Below are 26,096 nucleotides of genomic sequence, written 5' to 3'. Positions count from 1 at the left end.
AAGTCCAAACACCCCATTCTCCTCATTGACCTCGCTGGATTCTTTTTGATTATTTTTCCCACTTTTTTTACCCTGCTACGTTTAGCGGTATTGGAACGGCACTTGTATTTCTTCCGGGCAGGTGCGTATTATGGTTTTTCACTTTTCTCTATATAATACATTTTTTTTCCGACACTTTTACCGACCGAAGTATCTTCTTTACGCTTGCTCCGGCGCACAATAAAACGACGACGGCTGATCGATTACTCTCTTGTTTCGACATCTTTACGTTTACTCAAGACTGTTTGCCTACGTCTGATACGTAACCGAGTTAGCCATCCAGTGCTGCCAGATATATCTGAATCTTGTTCCGCAAGCATGAGAAATTGCTATTCGAATTTTCGTCACACACCCTGTACAAAACGACAACAAAAAAAAAATCTGCTTGATTCTATACGTCGATGAATTTATGTTGATGGGAAGTGATATGAAAAACATTCTGACCAACAACGATTCTTTGTTGAAAGATTTCGAGAAATCATCTGTTTTCCATAATTCTCATACTTATTTCATGTGTTTCATGTATTAAAAAAAATATTTGAAAACAACATGGATTCAAAGTATTTCCTGTAACATTGTCATGTGAAAAAGAGAATAAAACCATTGATAAGTTTCAAAGCGCTTTTTTATTTGATAAAGTTTTGATATCTCAAAAATTACAAATCTGGTTCACGTGCGATTTCGTATCATGAGGACAATACCAAAATGGTCAAGCGTACTTTATTTGCTAGTCTATTTAAAAATATGCTCTCTCATTTTTCAAGTAGCGCGTGTTCCTAACTCTTCTGGATTGAGTTAAAATATCAAACTTTGAAGCACTTAACGAGTTTGATCCCACACGGATCCATGTACGAATACTAACTATCGTTAAAATATATGCGAGATAACTGTTAAATTCTGAGCTTAAAGTGGTTTTCCTATTGCAATGTATCGATTAACGAAAAAAAATCTTATGATTCAAAAAAGCTTAGAAAAATTTACCGGTGCTGTTGTTTGAAATACCTGATGAAGTAAACATCTAGAATGTTATGTGATTGAATAAGAGTTCATCGATTTGAAGCGACGCTCCATAGTTGCTGCTGGTTACTCGGGTCCCGATGTACAGCTCGAACCTAAATTTTGCTTATATAATCTTCTGGACGATCAATGCTCCAAGACTCTTTTCTTTTTGTTTACCAAAATTTGATGACACGTGTTGTTTGTTATTTGTGTTTTTGGTTTATGTTGATTATCAACGGAATAGGGTGTGTTGGGAGAGGAAAGAAAGTATGTAAATAAGGATTAGCAAATGTAACATGTGAAGTGTTTTTTAAGGAAAAAAAACTAAAAAAGTATTGTAAAGTTTATCAAAAAAATGAAACTATACAACGTGTTTGGAAGGATTCATATAATTCTTGTAAATATTGGTCGAGGAATGTAAAATTTTAACTATGTTCGCTTCTACAGGAGTGTGCAGGAAAACTGTGATTCGGCTTATATTAAGATTTTGTTCTGTTGTTATCACACAACATATTCAAAACGTCACAATTTCCCGATAGGTTCTAAATTATGACGCGTTTTTTCGGTTCTATGTACATTGGATCGATTATTTTTGCTTTATACAATATTTACAGGAAGTTTTTGCGTGAAAAGAAGCACTAATTCTATTAAACATTTTAAAGACAGCGCGTCGATATTTCAACGATATGCAGCGATGCTGTGTCCACAATGAGAAAATCATGCTCATATAAATCAACTTAATTTGAATTCGTGGAAGCAACGCATGATGTTAGAATCTGATGGAATTGCAATTATTCAAGCGAATAATGTATCGAACTACAGTGGCATTAGAACTTGCCGAATAATATTTGTAAGAAAGAACATGCAGTTGCAAAACAAATCTAATCGAAAAATATAAAATATTATATACGAAAAGTTGTTACTGTCAGAACTGGGAAATTTTTTGCATCAATTGCTTTTGATGTGTAAGTTCGAAGCTAGCCATTTTCGCGATAACTAAAGAAACAAGTGGTGTGTTGAGTGTGGTGAAAATGTTGTTTTTCGCTATTATTTGGAAAATTCTGCCGCTGCAAGGTGAAATATCGAACAAAATTCAGTAGTCTAGCTCGTCTTCCTCATCGTCACTACGGCACAGAAGTTTGCTATAAAATATGAGAGAAAAGAAGCGAAAATGGTTTTCTCCGTGAGATATGAATGTTGAAAAAAACGAACAAAATATGTTGGTGGTGATTACTTTCTACAGATGTGAATCTAATTAGAGCATTATAGTTGAAGCTGTGGCTGGTTCTGTTTGGATACTGTATTTCGGCGAATTTCTTTGTTTTGACGTAGGACTACTTCTAACAGCAATATTTGAGGAGAAAATGAAAATATAAAAACTGAACATGTACGAAATAATGAAAGATTTCGAACCCTTATAACTCGTCCATCGCAAAGATGTACATATAATATCAATTGATTGATTTTCTGAGATAAATCATTGAATAATTGTAAAATGTTAAGCATTATCTAAACGCGCTAAATCCCACGTTTTCATTGGCCCAATTTTTGCTTCTCAAGATGAACCGACCAAAAATAGTGTCGATCCATGTGAAAGGTTTCCCGGATGAGCACCATGATCCATGATGCTTCTTTATGCATCTTCATCGAGAGGGGTCTGAAGTGCGCCATCCGTCGTAGCGCGCAGGTCTCAAGCTGATGATTCCTGTCATGAGTACCAAAAGGCCGTGATGGAGTGTGCTGAAACAGCGGAACTGTGAGTATTTCTCTCACGATATCGATGCCGAGAAACCGCTCATGGTTTGAACATCATGGACTTATCGGTCGAACTCGAGAAGAACCAAATCAAGTCGGTCCAAATCTAAAAAATGAAGCGGCACGACCAATTCCGGATGTACCGTGATCAACTCTTTTTCGTTCACCTCGCCAAGAACTCGACGTGCTTGAAGGATCTCAAGAACATCCTGGTGCTGTCTCACATTGCGGTCGAATGGGATCGCTACAAACTGGCCATGCTCATGGTTTCATGTTCGGGCATGGCATCCCATTGTGTTAATTCGCGGCAAAACCCACGATACAGACGCATGTGAACACATGGATGACGCTATTCGTTTTTGCGTAAACTGTAAACTGTAAACTGTGCGTGCACGTTGACTTCCTCAACGGGCACGAAATCGACGAAAATCGGAATCGAATCATCGCGCACCTCAAGCCCAAAGTAAACATATTAAAAATTTAAAAAAAGGCTCGATAAGACCAGCTCTAGGACAGGGGCGTAGACATTGCACATAGAAGAAATATTTTCTGTCAACTGCTTCCAAGCTACGAGCTGAAGATCATCAAGGCCGTTGGGATTGAAGTATCAAATCAGTTGATACCTTCACCATAGTAGCAGCTTACTGCTTCAAACAAAACAAACGCACAGGACGGCTCGGCAGCAAACCATCGAAACGATATCATCAAACTGATTCGGTGACGACCTAAACATGTGAGGCAACAGTTGTTGCAACCGAAACAGCTTGATCCATAGTAGCAGCTTACTGCCTTAAACAAACAAACGCACAGGACGGCTCGGCAGCAAACCATCGAAACGATATCATCAAACTGACTTGGTGACGACCTCCTGCATAATGATCTTCAAGAAGCACATTAAACCATCTTGATTCTGCACGACCCAGTTGAGCCAGTCAGATGTCCAAGCGAACATCGACATCTTCATCAAAAACACGATAAACATCCCGGAGATTGTCGTCTACCAGGAGTTCAGCTCGAATCACTACCCGGTGGCGACTGGAATGGGCTCCAAGACATATCTTCAACTCTGTCGAAGATATTTTTTGTCTACAGAATAACTATCGAGCTCTAAATGCTAACTTCCACTTAAATGCACCTCCTGGACCATTGTGCAGTGTAGTCAAACCCAAAGTCTGGCTGAAACTTATTGCGGCCGGACGCGCCTTGTAGCGACCGTTACTTTCTCCGTCTCTAGGTTTCATCCAAAATGCACACCAACAAGAAATCGTTGATCTATTCTTCGGTAGGTTCTCCATTGCCCAGGTTTTGTTCCGTTCCAAGGAATCCATCGCGTCCTGTATGGCCGGTTGCCACTTCAGCCAATCGGCTCTCTTATTCAGCTTCGCGGTAATGTCAGAAATGTTCTCAACGTATTCCATCGCATCTAGAGCGATACCAGCAGAAGTCATGTCGTAGTTCTTGGTCCAAGCTGGTGGCTGTCTAACGCGACCAGAGAACGTCATATCACTTTCTCGCTGGTTCCTCCGTAAGAGTTTCGTCGTTGTTTCTTAATTCACACTTTCTTCGTTGGATTTCTCACTATCTTCATCGTCTTTGGCAAAAGGACCCACAGCACTCTCTATCCATGATTATTCCTTCTTCATTCTTGGCTTCTTCTCAGCTCCGATGACTTTTGCGCTAGCAGGACTTCTAACGCTGGGAATGAAGCGGTCTGCACCGTCTCTCTCCAAAACTCAATTCGATTCATTCGCTCGCTGGCACCGTTCTGCTCCGGATAGTATGTCATGGTGAAATCCTTCTTGATTCCTTTACTTTTGCTAAACGGTCGCATCTCTTTGTAGGTGTACTCCCCGTCGTTATCCGAACGTAGACGGAACATATTCAAACAAATTTTGAAGTCATCTGCGTCTCGTAGCAGCGTTCGTCCTTCGACCGAAACAAATACACCACCGTGAACTGGGACCAATCATCAATGAAGGTGACGAAGTACCAAGTGTTCATTGTATCCTGTCGGATCCAATTCGACAGCTACTCGTCTTGAAGCGTAAATGGATTTTGCGTCCGATTTTCGGATACGTACCTTCAAAAACCATCTGCATAGCTGCAGATTTGATCTTACTGATCGAGAACACATTACAACGGACCTCGTCCCCTGAAAACTCTGCCGTCAAACATTCGCCACTCTTCGCAACAGCGGTTACTGACAGCTGCTACGCAAAGCGCTCAGAAAACAAATACCTTAGACTTACGAAAGCCGCTGTTTGTTGAATACACTCACTGGTCGCGTTCATTCCCCTGAGATTTTAGATCAACAAAATCAGAACGTACCACCAGGATCCTTTGTCTGCGGTGCAAGCCGGGTGGCGCTAAATGAACTACAACAAACTCCGAGCGTCTGTTCACCATGGCGGTACGGTTCGAGCAGCGTCTGTGTGGCATCCAGCGGCTGAATACGAAATGCTTTTCCTCAAAGCTATATCTAAGATGGCAAACCCGTCGCGGAGGATAGGATCCTTAGGCTGATAACCCACTGCACCCGAAATCAACAATATACAGTCAACAGGTATCGAGTTATGGAGAGAAAAATGCTTGTAAAATCAATGAAACCCATCGAGTTAGGAAACATATCGAGATGCAGAACATCGAGTTAGGTAGAATTGACTGTATTACAGAAACCCAAGATATAAGAATACGAACTGATTTAATGGCGACGACTTTAAGCATTAAACAACGGACACGAATTTGAACATGGAATGTTTCGACCCTGGCGCAGCAAAGTAAGCTGGCCTGTCTGGCTAACGAGGCGAGGCGCATGAAGCTCGACATCCTGAGGCTGAGTGAAGTCCGTTGGAGAACACCGACTACCTTCGGGACAGGTACTACTGTACTCTGGCATACGTGGTGACAACGTTCTACACCAACGTGGAGTTGGCTTCCTGCTCAGCCTGCGGGACCACGTGGCACTCTTGAGGCAGGGTGATCGTATCCAGATTCAGAACACGGGTGCGAAACCTTACAATAATCCAGAGTCACCAACGCTGCAGAGCCACAGGAGAAGGAGAGCTACTACAGTCGCTAGATGCCGTCGTGGATAAGATTCCGGAAGGCGACGTCAGGATCCTGATAGGCGACTTCAACGCGAATATAGGTTTCGACAACATGGATTACGAGCGCGTCACGGTACGCCACGGTCTAGGAGAGATGAGTGAAAACGGCGAGCTGCTTGCAGAATTTTGTGGCAACAACGACATGGTAATTAAAGGCACGCTCTTTCCCCATCGATCAGCACACAAAGTTTCGTAGGTCTCAAGTGACGGTGAAACTGAGAATCAAATCAACCCCATCTGCTTCAGGAGAATGTTTGGACGGAGCATGCTTGACGTGTGGTATAAACGCAGTGCCGACATCGCTTCCAACCACCATCTTCTTATAGTAGAAATCCGCCTACGCGTCGCGCGAGTTCAACGGAGGGAGGAAAAGCTAGGTCGTCGATTCAACACACGCCGACTATAAGATCTTAATGTGAAAATGTCCTTTATTGATGAACATGGGACCCGAGCCGAGGATGTTCTTGCAGGTGGCAGCGTCGAGGACCAGTAGACCGCCGTTAAGAACACTTTCATCGCAACCAGCGAGAATAACCTGGGTTAACTGCACACTCGGAGGAAAGTGTGAATGAATCTCGGAGGACACCTGGAAGAAGATATATGATTGAAGCGAAGGCAAAGTCGCAATCGTGCGACAAAGCACCAGGAGGGGAAAAGATACAGCTCGTCGTCGGTATCGTGTTCTCGACCTGGAGGTAAAGCGCTCGTGTCGACGGAACAAGCGGGCGTGGGTTGACTCTCTTGCTAACAAGGGGAGTGAGCTGATGCAACCGATAATCTTCATAACCTCTACGATGTGTCACGACGCCTAAAAGGAGCAATGATAAATTCCATGATGCCTGTGAAAGACGCGACTGGTTAGTTGATAACCGATCCACTTATCAACAGAAACGCTGGTTCGAATCACTTCAAGGAGCTGCTCCAAGTGCCCGCGAGCAACCAGTCACCAACACCCCAGCGTGAACCGCCTCCAGTGAGACGTATTTCCCGTGTCAACACAGAGGCGCAGTCATTGCGAGATATAGAAGCAGCATTCAGAAGTACGAAATCCAACAAAGCTCTGGGGGCTGATCGCATATCAGAAGAGATGCTCAAAGCTGACCTCGCACTATCCGCAGAAATCTTGCATCATTTACTCGTAAATGTCTGGGAAACTGCAACGATTCGAGCGACTGGATGCAGGGCATCCTTATCAAGGTTTCAATCATAGAGGCATCATGCTGCTGTGCGTCCTCAAAGTCCTCAAAGTTTTGTACAAGGTGTTCTTAACCGTGTTGAGGGGAAAGTAGATGCGACGCTCCGATGGCAGCAGGCGGGATTTAGAACTAGTAGGGTCTCTAACGACCACATTGCTACGCTGCGCATCATTATCGAGCAGATCAATGAATTCCAGGAGTCCCTTCACCTGGTGTTCATCGATTACGAGAAAGCTTTCGACCGCCTCAACCACGATAACCTCTGAAGTGCCGCAAGGGAGTCCCGGATGAACTAGTCAACCTAATATTAGCACAGTACGAGGCCTTTGCGTGAAGAATCTTGCACAACGGGGTCTTGTTTTACCCAATGCAGTTCGCGGCTGGTGTGAGGCAATGTTGTTTACTTCCACCTGCTCCCAAGAATAAGTAAGTGAAATACTTTGGCGGGCGAACTACGGCATGATTACAGCAATAGTCAGTCTTCAGCGTGCATTCAATGCAGTATCTATAGTGTTCGATTTTAGCGTACACATAGCGTAAGAGCTATGTTCTTCGGTTGAAAACTGCCGTTGCTGTCGTTTCCGCTGCTACCACGGAACCAATCCGGTTCGGATTTTCTGTTGCCGTTTTGTGAAAGGTGCTACATAGAATAATTTGTGGATTTTTTGTATGGGAAAGATGGTTTCGGAATCGTTGAAGATTATATTTTGCTGAGAGAGACTGGTTTATTCATTCTGCGGGTAAATTATCGACATTATAATTTGAAAAATTCGTGCAAATAAAAATAAAATAATGTATTTAAAAAGAACTGTTCCCTTGATGTAGTCCTACATCGCTACATCGCGTCCCCGATATTATCCACCCGCCTTTTGAAGGCAATAACAAAATCCAAACACAACTTGCTGATTGAAATGGATAAAATTTTAATGTAGAGTATCTATGCTCTACGTATGATTTTTGGTGTCAGTTGTGCAAACTACAATATAACGGGAAATTATCGAAAAAAATATAGTGTATGAAACGTAGTTTGGAATAATTCATTTAACGTACGCATATCTAAACATAGACCTGGTCTATTGCGCGTCTTAGGTTATAAAGGCATCATGATATTCAAAGTTTGGTGTATGGTTAGAACTGAAGAGCACACAGACACAGACACATATAATTTGCGAAATGTGCTTAAGATGGGTCGCTTTATATATTTGGATTTGTTTAGAAACGGGATATGGTTTTAGTTTGGTTCTGAATATCAACTACCTTCAAAGATAAAGAAGCATTTGCAGTGTTAAGCTACCCGAAGTCATACTCACTTTTCTTTAGTGGGATACTTTTCTGCGTAGACACGTGGTGATTTGTGGCACGCCTTGTCACAACACGGACAGTACCAATAGCTGAGCACTCCAATCGAGACAGCAAATAGGACGTTTGGAATAATCAACGAAAGTATAAGATGCTTCAGATTGTCATCCCAGGAGTAACGAGCGACCACCATTTCGGGATAGGCACGACTGTAGTAGCAAGGAAAGGGATCCCCAACATGAGAGTATCTGCGAATAAAAATATCATTCAAACCAATGTTTACCATTTCAAACAAATACTAGACGCACCCGTATTTCTTCGCAAATTCGGTACAGTTAACCCGTGGAGGATATCCGCATCCTTCCGTGTTAACGAGAAATTTTGTATCCATTACGTCCCACTCGACGCTGTTGAGGTCTCGCGGGTGCTTTTGCCAATCATGATATGGAATTTTGGTGTAATTGACAAGCAGCTGATGGCATTTCACGGCTGCGGTTGTACAACCCTCTCGACATGAACTCCAGGTACAGTTTCGCATGCCTTCAGCACATACATGATCGGTAACTACACAGGTAACTGGCACTGGATCGTAGTCCGCCACGATGGTAGAGATGGCAGGATCCACCACAAACGGTATCAGAAACAGAAAAGCGAATACTGATAAAATTGCGGTTGTTCCTGGTGGGAAATAGAAACAGAATTCATTATTCATATTCGCTTCAATTGCGCCGATTAGCTCCCATACGTACCTAGACATAACGATGCGTAGAATTTGGCTTTGTCTAAAAGTTCCGAAATGATTTCCTCTCGTGTGGGGGGTTTCGGCTCTTTGCTGGATTCTGCCACACTCTGTCGACTGTGCGTAAGGCTAGTTTTGCTGTTGTTAATACTGGCCTTACTCATTGTAACCAAACTAGGAGCCGCCGATAGCGTCGATGAAGATGACCGAAGCTCGTTTGATCTCATCTTGCTTTCCGTTTTGATATTTTTTTTAATTTGCTCTAAGTGAGTTATGTTTATGTTTTCTTCTCTTATTAGTATTATTGATGCTGCTGTATTTTGTAGCTGACTTTGCTTTGTGTAGTTTCTGCTGCGTATTGTTTATGCGTGAATTCCTAGTAAATCGTATTCAATGAACTATTCTCCGTACATGCTGGTTGTAACATTATACGAACTGTTAAAGTGTCATTGTTGATAAATCACGCATTCCTCTGTAGTTTCTCTTTCTCGTAGATTTGTTTTTTTTTATTCTGCGTGCGATTATGTTCTCGTGTTTACCGAGGAAAGATGTTGTTCCTTGGTCTGTTCATCACTTATCAATCTTTCAAATGAGCCTAATCAAACCGATGATAACAAATGTTGTAGAAGCCTCACGAAGCTTAATATAAAACACCGTTTGCAGTTTAGTTGCTTGCGTTTTTCTGCTAACAAGATCGAATGTTTGAATTGATAATATCGATATCAAAATAGACATTTGCTACTCTGTTAACCCAATTATAAGTATCTTTCCGTCTGTTTGGTAGAAAGATTTTGTCTTAATAACCTATCATGTTAGTAGTAGGATTAAAAATCGAACAATATTTTGTAGCAGATTCGAGTTTTGTAGTTACTGTCGATAGGAAGTACTGTGCAGCCTTCACTACCGGTTTCACGAACAAGAATCTTTTGGTGTTTACTCAATACAATGAGGAAGAGAAACTTATCAAGATTTATCTATTCGTTTGGAAAAAGAATCTATCGAACTTTATATGCAAATCAGTGTAACGAAAATACACCAGATTGATGGACTGGACTGTCTTCTTGTAGTAGAGGAATGCCTGGAAGAAAATAAGGATAGAAAATAATTGTAGTATTCATTGATGTTAAAATGATGATATGATGAGCCAATTTTCCATTGATCGTTCCACAGCCACCAAGCTGTAAATCTAAAAACAACAAGGATCACATGTAATACATAACCCGTTTCACGTTTCTTCATCAATTGTGTACGATCGACACGGTCTGAATCCTTGTTGTTTCGATCACTTGCATACGGTGGCGGTGGAGGCGCTACGAATAGATTTTCTCTATTGCCGTTACCGTTGTTCGAGTTAGCAAATTCGTTTGTTGGAAAAATGTCTCAATCATAAAAAATCTATCAGAAGCTAGTAGCGGATAGGTTAGTGAGCTATTCTTACGTGATGGATCTCAAAGAGCCATAACCGAGTCTCCGCCTCCACCGCCATCGCTAGAGTTGGCCTTAGCTTTATTCTTGGCACCGCCGTTCGCCACTGCTGGATCTTTGTTGGCACAGCCGACGAAACGCATCTTCGCGTCATCCCCGACATGAATTGTTCTCTGGCAGAAAATCAACGTCAAACAAGAGACTGCAAACAATACCGTCGGAATGACGAATCCGATCAAGAACTGTTTATACGTCGTTTCGAGATCAAATCGGGCCACAACCATACTCATATCGTTCTGAGAATAGAAACAGGGAAACCTTGCCCGGGCGTTATGATCCGTTCCATCTTTTCCGTATTCTTTGAGAAAATCTTTGCATTCGTCCTGGAGTGTATTCACACAACCTTCCAAGTTAATCATCAATCTAGATTCATTCGATATAGTTAAATCCTGTTCCAAGGGGGCTATGGTTTTGAGCGGGGTAGAAACGGCGTAGTGTAAATAACTCAGATAGGTGAAATTGGTTAAATCAGTAAGTTCGTCCTTTTCAAGTAGTGATCCATTTACGCAATCGGACGCATGGATGCCGTTCGTGGTGTTTTGTATTGTATAACAGGACGCCATTATTACCTTTCCGTCTCCTTCATTCCAAACTTCTTCATTTAATGCTGTGTCAACTGCAACTGAACATTGCGAAAGATAAACTTTATCTCCACTCAATAAAATCATGTTCTTATTCCTGGTCGGAATATCCACACAACGGCGGTCACAATTGTATGGAGTTCTTATCTTTCGACATGTTCCACGATTGCACGAAAAGAGTCCGGTAATACTGATACATGTTATTTTTCCGCGTCTGCCTGAACATTTAAGCGGTGCTTCAGTATTTTTGAAGACACATTCGAATGCATCGGTAATATTAATACACATTCCATCCGTGCAGTTGAACGTTCCTGTCAGATTTTTACATTCGTCCGCTATGCATCGAGCTTTCTTGGCGTTTTCCTGATCTATCCCATAACACGTTTTATTAGCAGAATTTGTACAATTTTGGAACAGTAAACTGCTTCCGTTAGTGCGCAGCTGGACAAATATCTGTATACAGGCTCCTGAGGTCTTGCTGAGACACCATTCGCCGCATGATCCCCACGAACAAGCGTCCATGTTCAAAGCTTTGGTCGTGGTGCACATGACCGGCGTTTCGTCGATGCCGCTTTTGAATGCACGCGATGAAGGCATATAAATGGCTACCGTCAGATAAACAATTGCCACAGTACTCAGTACGAAGGTCAACTGACAGATACAAATCATACCACATATCCCTGTATCTTGCGGTGGAATGATGAGGTCCTCCTCGGGTACTGGTTTCTTTTTCCCCATAATTTGATATTGCTTGTTCACTTAATGGTTTAAGCTATATCTGTATAAGAAACAATGGAAAAAATGGGTTTGGTGAAAAAAAACTCAAATTGAAAATATTTTTGATGCAGAAATACGTCTTTCATGAAGGGTGCCAAATTAGAAAACAGGCCACGTTTTTATGAAATAATGTAAACGTTAATAACTATTTTTTGACGCGAACGGATTTTGGCGATTTATATACCCAACGAATAGGAAATTCCCTATAATTTGTTTAATATGTTATATATTACAATCCCCTGGTGTGTAAATGGTTTAAATGGATGAAAACTAAAAGCATTTTCATTTTCCCATATATTTGTTAAGCTCATATGTGAGCTTACCTACCTGTGCCGTCAATAACGAGCAACGAAGGAGAATATTTGGTAGAGTATAAATATTGGATCTTTGCTGAGGTTAAATTTCATTCTCTTCATTCGTTAGGAGACAGTTGGATAATCCAGTTCACTTTTCTTTACGCTTTTTTTCTGTACGAAGCCTGAGTTGGACACTTCGCGTAGTGTGTGATGAGCTAGAAGAAGAGGAAGGCAGGCTGGAGCCCTGCAAAAAATGAACGCATTGACAGGGGTAATAAATTTTCAAGTCAAGCGTCATCTAATGATGAACACGATGGTGGCGCGGTGAAAAGTGCTCACACAGAACCGAGCCTTCGCGACTGTGACATCGCATCGAACGGCACCGAAGTAGGCGACTTCGGACCGACGGTTGAATATGAAAACCCTGCTATTCAGGCAGCAACCAAAATCAAGCTTCCGCCGTTGGTGGTGAAGGCGGTCGCTCTCGTCAAACTCATCAGTGATTTCCCATCGATAGGCGTTACAGTAGAGTACATGCTGGGGGTTATTCTGAGAGTCAAGTCGGCATAAGTGACATTTTTCCCTTCGGAGTTATATGACAATTCTCACCCAATTCTAAGAGTCGAGTGACTCGGAAGTACAATGAGAAATGAAAAGAGTTCATTGCACCTGGTATTTTTCTAATTACGCCGATTCTCAGAATACAAACACGTGCGCAAATTGACTGTCACGTCGTGAAGCGACTCTCGGAATAGACCCCGCTATGTGGCATCGGCACTAAAGTTATCCTCTGCTCGCGGAATGAATATGACCTTGTCGTGGCGATTTTGAAGAATGCCAAAATGGAGTTTTTCGCCCACGACATCCCGGGGAACATACTCTTCAAGGCTCCGCCTGCCTATCTTCGACCCGAAGATGATTACCGCTGAACTCAAGCTGGTCGCAACCGCCATTTACCGGATGAAACGTAAAGATGAAAACTAGAAGATGTACCCGGATTGCCTTTTCCTGGTGCATTTCCAGAAAGAGATGGTGACGCTGAATGCCCTCAGATCTCGATCTCGTAATCAGAAATTAGATGTTTAGAATGGACCATGATTCCCGCAGTTGCTTCTAACTAAAACTTCAAATTCTTGTTGCTCTCATTTGACGAAAAAGCACCTCAGAATGAATCACTTTGTATGCATATGTATTGCGGTAATGTCGTGATGAAGATGGAGTCACATAAATCATGTCAAAAGAAAGATTTTTCAACGCAATTTTGATCTCAAACGGCATCTAAATTGTAGAATAGAGTAATTTTCCAAATGAATGATTGTGTTTGGAGACATGCATCAGGTCTATTTAGCTTTTGCTTAACTTTAACTTTTTACATCCATTGTATTAATTGTGTCAATCGTCCTTGATTTCTTAATGCAGTATTTTTTCTTCCACATATTTTGTTTTTCATCTCTCTGACAGCTCCGTAGGACAAGTAGAATCATCGAGAACATGTTATCCATGAATCAATTTTGGCAATTCTTTACTCGGCAATCATATCCATCATGAGTTAGTTTGCTTTTTCAATGTAAAATATTCATGTAAAACTTATTCGATCGCCTTTTAACACGCAACCCTTGCCTTCAAACCACAAGAGACGACATCTCCCACCATTCATCCATTGAAACGATTTTTTTCGTATGCTGCCATCATTCTGTCACGCGAAAATCGATTTTTCCAGATGTGTTATTGCTTAGTTTAACCTGGCAATAACTTAGATAACTTTATTTTTATAAAAGGTTTTGTGAACATTGGATAAAATTACGCACAACTAACACTTACTGTTGCCTCTTGTTACAGAACAATCAGCAGGATTTCCGGGGAGAGATTTCCCTTCGATTATCTTTCGTTACTTCTTCTGCTTTCCCGAGGACTTTTGTACATCAAGTGGGTAACACTTGCATCTAGCATTTGGTTAGAACATGTTTCTTAACTAAACACTACTTTTATGTCGCTACTAGAAAATTTTCACTGACTTTTTCTGATCATGTACATTCTTGGTTCTTACTGCAGGATGAATGAAACGTTTTCGATATTTCGCAGGAGGAAAAACGATACGATGGTTATGCGCAAGCGCACCATCGGTTGTGAGAAATATGATTTTATTTTTTTTTACGCAAGGATAGGAATTCGCAACGGCTACAAACGCGTCTATTGTGACGTATGGTAGTGCTGGATTCTTGTGGGTTCTGTTGGTATCCAAAATACGGTGTGGAAATGAGAATTCAAAAAATCGGTCTGAGATGCCTTTCCCTGAATTAAATAATGAAATGGAAGAAATGTTCGGCGAACGAATAATTTTCGTTAGATTATTTTTGTGGGGCTATGTGAAGTCTCTGAAAATGACAATTGACACCTATTATTCGTACTTTATTCCAATTTATAATACCTTGCCACTACGATGAAAAACACTTACAAATAATAAATATTTTATTTATTTTATTTATTCACAACATTGCGAATAAATACGGTCCATGGCTGCAGTTGCATGGTTTGCAGTCGGGTTACATCAATTCTTACCAAATCCTGTTCCATCAAACCACCTGCTTCGCTGGGCTTCTGTTCGTCTTATCCCCACTTGATTCGATCGGAACAACATGTCCCGTCCGTCACACTCGCCAAACTTGGCGACATTCTAGATGCTGGGTTCGTTGTAGAGTTGTACTATTCTGTGGTTCATCCTACGTCTGCATACGCCGTTCCCTGTACAATATTCCATCATACAGGTTTGTTCGAAAACACCAAATGGTTGCGAGTATATATATAGAGATTTGTGGAGCCCATTGTAGGTACTATTTCCGTTGATTATGTGTTTCCGAGTTTCACGCCTTTTGTTGTTAACAGTTGTTATCATAGAGCCAAGGTAGATAAACTCGTCGACCACTTCGAGCTCGTCGCCGCCCGTTGCAACGCTACTATTAAGAGGAATTCTGATACGACAACCCCTCTTGCTAACTTGCGTTTAGTCTTAGACGCATTGATCCCAAGCCCAGCCGGCCCTGTTTCGCCATGTTTCTTTATTTCTTTATTTTATTTTATTTAATCCATCTGACATCAAATTGTCTTAATGGACCTAACCAAGTCAGTATCAAATACACGCATTGCGAGTGTCAACTTATTCTGAAATAATCATTTAATCTAATCCGAAGCGCATTGCTAGCGAGATTAAAGTCGAAGATGTGAAAAATCCTATTGAATGTAGCAGACATAAACTCCATCGGATCATGCTGGCCATACAAACTATTCCGGAAATCGAGCCTAAGGAAATTACGATGACGTAGGGTGCGTTCTGGAGCATACATGTTTAGATTAGCTAGCAAGAAAGGGGAGTCAATCTCGTTCCTCAGCAGCTTCGCAACAAACATGGCTTGTGCTGCAGATCGCCTGTTTTCCAGAGTATCAATTCGCAGCAGATTACAGCGTTCCTCGTAAGGAGGCAATTCCCTTGGATTCCGCCATGGAAGATTCCTCAAAGCACGACGTACGAACTTTCTTTGTACAGATTCAATGCGCGCTTTCCAAATGCTGGGGAAAGGGCACCATACAACAGAAGCAAATTCCAGGATAGAACGAACCAGCGCACAGTATAGAGATTTCAAGCTAAGTGGATCCTTAAATCCATTGGTTACCTTCAGAACAAAACCGAGCTGTTTGTTTGCCCTGGAGATGATGTCGTTGTAGTGGTAGATGAAAGTGAACTCCTTGTCAAGCATTACACCCAAGTCGCGCACTTGTTGAACCCGCTCGATGGCTTTGCCGGATAACATGTAGGAGAAATTGATGGGATTCCGCTTTCTGGTGAACGATATAACTTGGCATTTCTAGATGCTTAACGTCATACAATTTCGTACACACCACGTCTCAAAAATGTTCAGCAAGCTTTGAAGATGATGACAATCATTTATGTCTTCGACAATAATTAATAATTGAACATTTCAACGCCATATACATCCCGGGGAGCATCCTGGACAGATAATCTCACCTGTTCAGGTTGAGCTGTATAACTGTTGAAGGCGCGTTTGAACTGTCGTGCAAATAGTTCGCATTTTCCACTGATCGAGTCAGCAGAAAGTTCGTCAAGATACATTGATGTCGGGAGACCGTTTTCATTTCGCTTTGAGTTGACGAACGACCAGAACCGTTTTGGATTCACACGTAGGCAAAAATCCATTGTATCTCCTGTACTCATTACTGGTCCGATTGAACTGCAGCTTCGAGTGTTGAGAACGTTGACTGCAGTAGGAACGTAGAGCAGCAGATCGACGACGTTTCAGCAAGCGTAAACGGTTGGTTGACCATGGCGGTTTACACGGAGGAGACTTCAAAGGAACGTGTGCTGTAATCGCCTGAAGTACAGCGTTGGAGAAGAATCCAACTGCTCTATCGGTATTTTGAATCGTGTCCAGAGTATTCCAGTCGACCACGAGTAATGCTGCACATGTGTTTGAAATCGAAACCAGGATCGTTACGTTCTGTTTCGTATGTTACAGCCGTTGGATATGCAACGATTAGCTCGAGTGGAGGATGACGAGGATCAATCCTAGAGAGCGATTCAACGGATTCGCTAATCTGGTAACCAGGTAGCACGATGTCTTTTACGAGGACAAGATCAAGAGTCCTGTTCTCTGCATTCTCCAAGCTGTTAACTTGGGACAAGCCGTGGAAGCAGAAACCATCCAGAAATGAGCAGCTGGCAGCACACGGTCGAGAGCGATCCAGATCAACTGACGCGTAGCCATCCTCGTTAACAGCCCAGTGCACATCACAGAGATTATAATCACCAAACTGTAGTGCAATGTCGTTAGGAGAGAGATTCGAATGGATTGCGCCAATTGAATCGATGTGTTTACGAATAGCAGAGATGTCATTCTTTCTACTTGGTGGAAAATAGAGAACTCCAATACTAACGATTCTATCCATGGATTCAATCCTGATCCAGAGCTGTTCAAGCGTAACGTCGACCGGTGTTGGATCTATATAGGAGCTGTATCTAGACGAAACAGCAATCAATACTCCACCACCCGTTGATTTGCGGCTGTTTTGGGCATTGCGATCCGTTCTGTAAACAGAGTAGCCGTTCCCGAAGAGTTGCGACGAATAGATGCAATCATCTAACCAGGTCTCAGTGAGCACAACCATGTCGTAATCAGCATCGCTGATAGCCAGGAAAAAAGCATCGATTTTGGTACGTAATCCACGGACGTTCTGGTAATAGATGCGTATGCTACTGAAAGGTACAGAAGCATCAGGGGAGTAACCGTTGATTTGTGTGTCATACTTGCCGTATGGAGCAAGCTGGATAATCCCTTCGCCAGACCCTCTAGCAGGACCGGGACGACTGGTGAGCGCAGGCTGGATGGTCACGACTGCAGAGGGCGGCTCGGGAATTTCCAAAATGCTCGATGACGTGCGTCCCGGTTGAGAAGCCATGTCCAAAGGGCGAGAGGTGGGACTGGAAGTGCAGGCTGGATGTCCAAGGTCCAAGGTCCAAGGGTCCAAGGTTGTACGGGAACAATTTAAATCAAGCGAGGAGTTTTTGTAAACCCCTGCTCAACTTTATTATCTTGATTATTTACGAATTCCCGAAAGTAAACTCCGTCTGGCCACGTGTCTGCACTTAGAGCTACCTCACGATACTTTTCATCGACACCAATTTTAAAAGAAATGAACCGCATAGAAGATAAATCAGCATCCTTTTTTACAAGCATCCTAACCTCGATGGTTTCGTCGCTGGGGATACACTCACATGCTAATGCGAGAATGTCATCCTCCGTTGCATTCACAGCAATACGAGATAGAAACACCCAGCATTTTTGCGGCTCAGACGGAACTGTCGAAATTGAGGCAAAAGTTGCAGATGGTTTTTTTGTGCCACATGACAAACTAGGCAAATCAGGCGAACGCAGTCCAGCAGTACCAAATGATCTTTTATTGGTCTTACGTTTCAGCCCAGGCCAGCTAGTAGGAGGAACAGTGACGACAGGCGTGGTCGGAGCAGTAAGAGGTACAGAAGTTATCTTCGAGGTAAGAACCTCAATTTTCTCCCTGTTATTTTCTAGTTCTGTTCTGACTCCTTCCAATGCTGATCGATGCGTTTCGCTCAATTTATTAAATGCCTCAGTTAATGAAGTAAATGCATCGCGAAAGTGTTTACAATTCATTATTCCAGTGCAACCGTTGCAAAACCAGAATAGATTCTGGTGCTCATTTATGAAATCCATATCCGGGCGAGATAAGGAAACGCAGTCCAGATGTGCAACTTTATCACAGAATCCTTGGCATTTAATGAACTTCAGATTTTTTATCGGCTCAGAGCACTGAAGGCAGCTTGAATCCATTCTGAGGCTTTGAGCAAACTATCAGCCCGGGAGATATTCAACTAGTGTGATATATGAAGATGCGTGGAGAAAGCTTGAAGTTGCGTACAAGTATAGTTCAGCAACGAACACCAGATGTCGCTCCGAATAAAAGTAAACAATAGCGCGGAGGAGAGAAAGAAACTATGGTAGCTACTAGCGCAACAAACACAAAACTTTCCAGTCAATTAACTGCACTGCCGATTATACAACTAATTCAACTGCACATGCGCAACGAAGCAAAACATCGAATTGGATAACTAACGTAAAAACAACAAATTAAAATAATGGTTTTATGGCGATAAAACGTAAACAAAATTGACGATAAAAACATGGACTATATCAACAGATTTGTTGACTAAACCCACGACCATGTACTCTCATGACTCCAACGTACGCCACAACAGTTGTTGTATTGTGTCACGAAGATTTAGGTTGGTTAGGATAATTGTCATTAGGGAATCTGGACCCGCCATCGCATTCTCTTATGTCGGAGATATTACATTACCTGTCGCGTGGAAGTTTTCATGTTTTTGGATCCCCACTCCGGGCCGCTATCCAAACGTTGTACATAGTCACTGCCATACTACTACGATCTACTACGATCTTACTGGCATCGATTCTAGTGTGCCAGTTGACACTTCTTCCATTGATGCTGTTCACGGTATTTCTCCCGGGCTGTTTTCATGGGTTTTAACCTAACCCGCGTTGTCACCTGATTAGTCGTCTTTTACTGGGGTTGGTGATTCGATCATCACTATAACTACTAGTACCCCAGTCTGCACCGCAGAGTGGTAGGGGTATGAGATACTAGACGAGTGGTTCATGAACGGGATCCATATTATGCTTGCCTGTACACGAAATACCGGTGGTAGGCTTCATTCAGTCGTTTATCTACCAATTGTTGTTAGCGAGGGTGAACATCAGAATTCCTGTTCCTCGAGGCGCGAAGAATAATCGATTTCCGTTTAACATTTTCATACGATTTTATATTGGGAACATTTATTGGGCCAAAATATAAAGTTGAAATGCATATAAAAAATGCTTGAGGGAATGTCATGGATGAAATCCGTTGACTGAGCGATGGCTGAAACAAGACTATGTGCTAGAAATCGCAATCGTTTCTTTTATACCAAATAAGTTATCAACGGGAGGAGCTCAAGTTGCAATATTCCCTCTCTCCACTGTGTCCATAAAACGAGCGCTGCATTTGATTCGCAGTCAACAGAGTCAGAAGCAGGAATTTCCCTGCGCCGGTGTTGTGTGATGACAAGGACGGCAACTTGTTTACTGAGAAACCGATGGTTGCAGCCTGGTTGTAGGAGCACTTTCAGGCGCTATTGAACGGTGAGGAAATGAGCAAAACAGGAACAGGATGAGAATGAGGATTATTCATTGATAATCCTCATAATCCTCATTCTCATCCTCATCTTGTTCGTCATTACGAACAAGCTGTGGAGCCACCAACACAGGAGGAGGTTAAAAAGGCGATAAGTTAGCTGAAAAACGGCAAGGCCGCTGTGAAGGATGATATCCTGGCTAAAAGCGGGAAGCGAGCGGCTGTACGATGCAATACAACAGATCATATTGAGGATCTGGGCGTATGAACAAATGTCGGACGACTGATTGGAAGGCCTCATATGCCCAATCTACAAGAAGGGCCATCGACTCGATTGTAGCAACTATCGAGGCATTACGTTGCTTAACTCTGCATACAAAGTGATCTCCCGTATCATGTTCATCAGTATAACTTACAGACTCACCATCTGTTTGTAGATTTTAAGGCGGCATACGACTCAGTGAACAGAAACGTTGTGGCAGAATATGCTGGAACACGATTTTCCGACGAAACTAATTAAGCTGAGTCGTATGACACTGGAAGGATCGAAGTCATGCGTGCGGATAGCTGACGAGACATCAGCCGCGTTCGTAACATTAGATGGACCGAAGCAGGGCGACGCGCTCTCAAACCTACCGTTCAACATAGCCCTTGAAGGAGCAGTACGAAGAGCAAACGTGCAACGAAACGATACGATCATCACGAAATCTTACATGCTCCTTGGTTTTGCGGACGACATTGATATCATCGGTATCGACCGCAGGGGCGTGGAGGAGGCCTTCACTGCCGTGATCTCGCAAAGTGACGCAAGCGCCAAAATTGACATTTTACTTTTTATGTTATAAATCGATAAAGAATACCAAATCCTTTCAAACGACAGCGAAGTTTTATAGAAATGTGGAAAAATGACCCCGTAAAAGCTTGAAAACGGAATGGCGTAAGCGCCATTTCCACTGTGATGTGGCGCAAGCGCCACTTCCCTTATAATGTGACGTAATTTGGAATCTGATGCGATATGATTTTTAATCCGTCCTGATGGCATAGAATGAACGAGAAGGGACAACAAATTTCAAATAACAACACCAATCAAGGGACAAAGCATCTTGACGATGTTCACTTACCTCACTTGCTCAATGTCTTTTTCGGATGAATTGAAGCTGAGAGTTGATCGAAGGGTAATGTCTAAAATCTCCATCGAAACGCATAACAAAACTCAGAACATCCTCGCGTAAACTGTATTTGCTTTACATCGGATAATTTCGGACGTAATTATCTTATTCAACACGGATGTTTTCAATTTCATTTTGGATTGGAATAGAAGATGCTGTCCATAGTTGTTACAATCGGGCTCTTAACTACGTTGGCCCGCTCGACACACGCTACAAAGACGGAAAATGTGTAGAACTCTTCTCTCTGATGCTACCTCATGCTCCACTCAACGGTGGCATGTTGTAGAAAATATTTGGAAACATATACTCCCATACTTTGATGGATGAACGACAATCGGTTGTGGAAACAGCGATTAAAATTTGCTGTTTTCACAACAAACTGGCGTTGGTAACATAGCTTCAATAGAACTGCATTTTTTCAAAAACCGAGCCGATGGCAATGTTTTTCCATCAATTGTAAACAATTTGTACAGATCAGATTTTCGTAATGTACGCGTGTGCTGATTATACATGCAATTTTGCGAAAAGTCTCGTACTGAAAATTTCTCCCTCTGGCGCTTGCGTCACTTCGCGAGATTACGGCAGTTCAGGCCTTTTAAGAGGGAAGCGGCGATGTTGGGACTTGGAGCGTGGAGGTTCCGGTGGTGTTGGTGCTGAAGTGGAGATTGATGGGGAACGATTTGAAGTGGTTGATGAATCCGTTTGTCTTGGTAAGCTCGTGACATGTGACAATGATATGAGCCGTGAAATGAAACGACGAGTTGCAGCTGCGAACAGGGCCTTCTACGGGCACGTAACCAGCTAAGGTCTCCTAGTTTGCAAGCTCACACCAAACTAGCGCTGTATAAGACGCTGATCCTCCCGGTGGCCCTTTACGGACATGAAGCACGAACGCTGAAGGAAGCTGACCGATGAGTGCTCGGAGTTTTTGAGGTTAAAGTTCTGCTATCGATACTTAGCGGTGAATTGGAAGATGGAGTGTGGCGCAGGCGCATGATTCACGATTGTACCAAGTAAACAAACATGCTGATATAGTGAAGGTAATACGGCGTGGCAGGCTGCTGTGGGCTAGACATGTAGCTAGAATGCCTGACGAGAGAGCCACCAAAACTATTTTCAGCAGAGAACCAGTAAGAGGCCGACGATTTCGTGGTAGGCCTCGCACTCGGTGGAAGAGGATGCACGATCTGCTGGTGTACGAGGTGACTGGAGAACGGCTGCCCAAGACAGACGAAGCTGGACATCTCTAATTCGCTAGGTCCTAGGCCGGTGAACGGTCTGTTGGCCAACAAAGTATGTAAGTGTCCACGGCATACTTGATGGTTTTGTTTTTGTTTGTATGCGCCAAGGCGGCAACGTTACACGTGGTGTTCAAGGTTCCCGGAAAAATCGCACCCGAAAACAACTGCAACAGAAACAACCACTCAGATAAAGCATAAGGTCACAAGTAGGCTAGAAATATCCTGACGCGGAAAAATATCATGGATATAAGACGGTCTGTGATACTGTGCGCGAGTACACGAGCTATGATTTTGCGCGTCCAAACCAAAATACCTATAATTATGGATTTTTTTTCAGATCGTTGTGCAATAGTTTTGAATTGCGATGAATGATATATTTCAAAACAAAAATCAACCGGGCAAACGTATGCCGTCCGATGCTCAATAAAACTCGGTCGGACCTTACTGAAGGATAGTATCATATATTTAAAATTAACCGGGAAATCAGAGGAACACATGTTTGCGTGCGAGAGACCGCTGCTTCCGACGGCGAGTTAGGTCGACTCGGATCGAGTCAACCTGGCGGCTTGATCCGCCACGATTCCTATTCCTCGTTAAATGGGGACTTCGACTTCATTACATTGGCCTCAGAATTAATTTCGAAGAATAAATTTATAAGAGAAATCAATTTATTATCAATTTATAAGAAAAATGTTCTGCGCCACAATGTCTCTAGCCTTCTTGTGACATTACTCTTTTTCAGAGCGGTTATTTCTGTTGCAGTTGTTTTCTGGAGGAATTTTCAGGTAAAATGAACAGAGGTGCTAATATGAACACTTGTTTAAATTTCGACTATTTCCTTACGAAATAGTACATGCTTCATGGCTACTCTATCTATGAAGCTTCAAAGACATGGTGCTTCTAAAGCATGAATTATTTTAAAAGGGAAGAGTGGAAAATAGATCGTAGATCAACTTTGCCTTCAGCTCACGCAGTTTCGGAAATAGGAAATAGGAAACGTCTTTGAATGCCTTATACCATTCATACAACCGTGTTTTTGACATAGTTGAGTCACCAAATGTATTTATTAACTAATCACAATTGAGGGGCTTATTATGAAAGGGGTGTAAGTGATTTGATCTATTACTCTAAATCGACTCTCTCTTTTGGTCAAAGCTTAGCTTCAAATACATTCCCAGCTGTATTTGACAATGTGGAAGATAGGTCAGAACCTCACCTATCAGATTCTATAGCAAACTTCAATTGGAAAGTTTTTGCAATTGAGTTATTAACTAAAGAAAAAGTTGATGAAGAGAAATCGATCAAGTCACTTACACCCCTTGCATTCTAAGCCCCTCAATTATATTCACTTGCGTCGGTCATTTTTATAAAGTCCGAGATCTACATAATGGTTCACATCCCTCATATTCGGCATCATCGCATGTAAACTATGTTCTGCAATGCAATGCAATGCATTCTATTGAGTAACTATTCGTTAACATCGAACTTCTTAAATAACATAAAAAACTATTATAGTAAACAATGAAAACACGATGATTCCACGATGCGTGACAGTAAAGTTGAGGAAATATAAATATATAATCTCATCATCCACTGATTCATTTCGTTTTTCCTGTAACTAGCGTACGGTTTGTATAGCGGCATCGTCCTGTTTCTTGTATCCTGTTTATTTTTAAACGGTGAACTGCTCGAATCCAGCAGAAATCGCGTGTATTATTCATGACAGCTCGGGCGCCGGAGAGTATCTCTCTAGGTTCTCGCTACACAAAGGAGTATTGACTTGGACATGTCGGGAGAGCCAGGAAAATTTTCACAGCAGAATTCTTTCGTTATGGTCAGAGGAACATCCTGATGATCAGTTCGCGAGAACATTTTATTGTGATAATATCCGTAATATATGTATAGATGCTTTAGTTTACTACTATATTTCATTGCACATAGAAAAATGAAAAGTGATAACATACCAGGGTGTTACGGCGTAGATTATCACGTTGCACATTCCGGCAGTATCATTCAGGATATCTAATTTCTATGTTCGATTTTTCCACTGTGCGGTGAAACACTCCAATTAGATTGTACGGCAGTAGCCAGCCAGTCTAGAATTGTTTGAACAGAATACATAGATATATAGAAGACGAAAACGGGCAAGCATTGGCCAAACAGATCACACTTTGTACGTAGCTTCGAGAGTAGTCAAAAAGTTTAAACGAGAGCGCCATTTTGACGTTCAAAAATTCATATACAGTGTTACGAAAAGTGGTGCGGCATTGCCTCCAAATTATAATCGATGAGATGAATAGCGAGAAAATATAAACCAATGCACAAGTCGAATAATCATCCCGGGAAAGTGTAAAATACATGGAGGCGCATTATAATTTCGATTTTCTCTATATTATGACTGTGTTGTGCGTCTTAGTGGTGCTGTGATGTGAACACATAAACGAAAGAAGGAAAAACAGGCCATCACAGTCGTGTCAGTGAAAAGCGCTCTCCCAAACAGGAAAACTATCGTCGCGACAGTCCTTACGGAGGGGGTTGATAAATGAAATACTGTATGAATTGGTGCGTTATACTCAGGCCCACTACAAATTCGGTCATCTGATCGACGACGGGGAAAGCAATAAATAACCAAATCAAGATATATGGTTGGAAAATGAAACTCGAGCGATAGTGTGTTGTGCAGAAAAAATATGGGTTGCATCAAATCCTAGTGTAAGAAGAAGTTTCTAAAGTTGTCCGTGTTTCAATTTTTTTCCTAATCAATAATTATAAATAATCCACCGTAAGGATAAAGGGTTGTTCGTGTGAAAAGAACAATTTAAAATCAGTGAAAAACATGCAATAGTTATGTAAAGAGGCAAACACTTTCGAGCACATCGCTCGTTGCTGGAGAAGAGAGTCCAAGAGAGTGACGGAAAAACCATGTGAATGTAAAATACTGTACATAAATGTGGTGCCAACAAGCCTGGTGTGGTTCTTAACAAGCAAGTTTGTTCGAGTACGAGAAATACAATAAAGAGAAAAGTCTGACATGGAAAGCCAATGATGTTCTTCTAGCTGAATGTTATTAAGTTTCCAGTTTTCCAACATATACGAAATCTGAGTCATAGGGCAGCGTTTTTGGAAATAAATCCCTCATCAACGTTTTGCGTGGTTAGCTAATTTTGACCTGTGCTAGCAGTGAACGGATTCTTCACGTAGACCGACTCAGAAGCAGCAACCATCCACGGCATTCTCGGCCGCTTGGAAATACGCGATTTCATGACGTCTGTTGGCCAATGGATGTATTTCTGAGTGTGGGGTGCCGATGGCGCCCCAACGTTATTGGGCAATCAAATTGATATTTTGATACGTTCTCGTCGAATCCAAACAAAAACTATTCACTTCGAGAGATTTTCGGAACTTAAAACCTCATAATTATTTCTCATATCAAGGCAAGTGATTCTACATTACGGAGCGGCGGACGATTACTGGATTGAATCTTTGTAGATCGGCGTCAACGACAAAGAATCAAGTGCACATTTACTGTAATCAATCCGGAAACTATCGCTGCATAAATAATCTATTGCTTCGCTGAATCCCTCGCAGACGCAGACTGTCTACACGCAAAGCTTTGCGAGCCAACTGGATTAGTTGACACTAACAGCTAACCTGTGAGGGGCTATGGATGAGGAAATTG

At 42.1% G+C, this 26,096-nt stretch overlaps 3 protein-coding genes across 4 annotated transcripts in view; 1 reads left to right on the top strand and 2 right to left on the bottom strand.

Moving 5' to 3' along the window:
* Positions 1-26,096, top strand: part of LOC129780401 (cilia- and flagella-associated protein 298) — a 66,153-nt gene that overhangs the window by 20,252 nt on the left and 19,805 nt on the right. The window lies entirely within an intron of this gene.
* Positions 716-9,361, bottom strand: LOC129780400 (protein tipE). 2 transcript variants are annotated; one of them, XM_055788652.1, is made up of 4 exons: positions 9,145-9,361; positions 8,704-9,073; positions 8,407-8,643; positions 716-2,180 (listed from the first exon to the last, which is right to left on the bottom strand). In XM_055788652.1, the coding sequence occupies exons 1-4, from the start codon at positions 9,359-9,361 to the stop codon at positions 2,132-2,134; spliced, it is 873 nt and encodes a 290-aa protein (XP_055644627.1). In that variant the 3' UTR covers positions 716-2,131. The 2 variants fall into 2 exon arrangements, with proteins under 2 accessions (XP_055644627.1, XP_055644626.1); XM_055788651.1 differs by having other exon boundaries at positions 723-1,203.
* LOC129780399 (uncharacterized) lies at positions 9,480-14,235 on the bottom strand. The gene is made up of 3 exons (XM_055788650.1): positions 14,095-14,235; positions 10,573-11,978; positions 9,480-10,212 (listed from the first exon to the last, which is right to left on the bottom strand). The coding sequence occupies exon 2, from the start codon at positions 11,936-11,938 to the stop codon at positions 10,583-10,585; it is 1,356 nt and encodes a 451-aa protein (XP_055644625.1). The 5' UTR covers positions 11,939-11,978; positions 14,095-14,235; the 3' UTR covers positions 9,480-10,212; positions 10,573-10,582.

Source organism: Toxorhynchites rutilus, chromosome 3 (genome assembly GCF_029784135.1).
Source record: "Toxorhynchites rutilus septentrionalis strain SRP chromosome 3, ASM2978413v1, whole genome shotgun sequence".
Taxonomy (NCBI): domain Eukaryota; kingdom Metazoa; phylum Arthropoda; class Insecta; order Diptera; family Culicidae; genus Toxorhynchites; species Toxorhynchites rutilus.
This window is presented reverse-complemented; position numbering and strand designations above follow the sequence as displayed.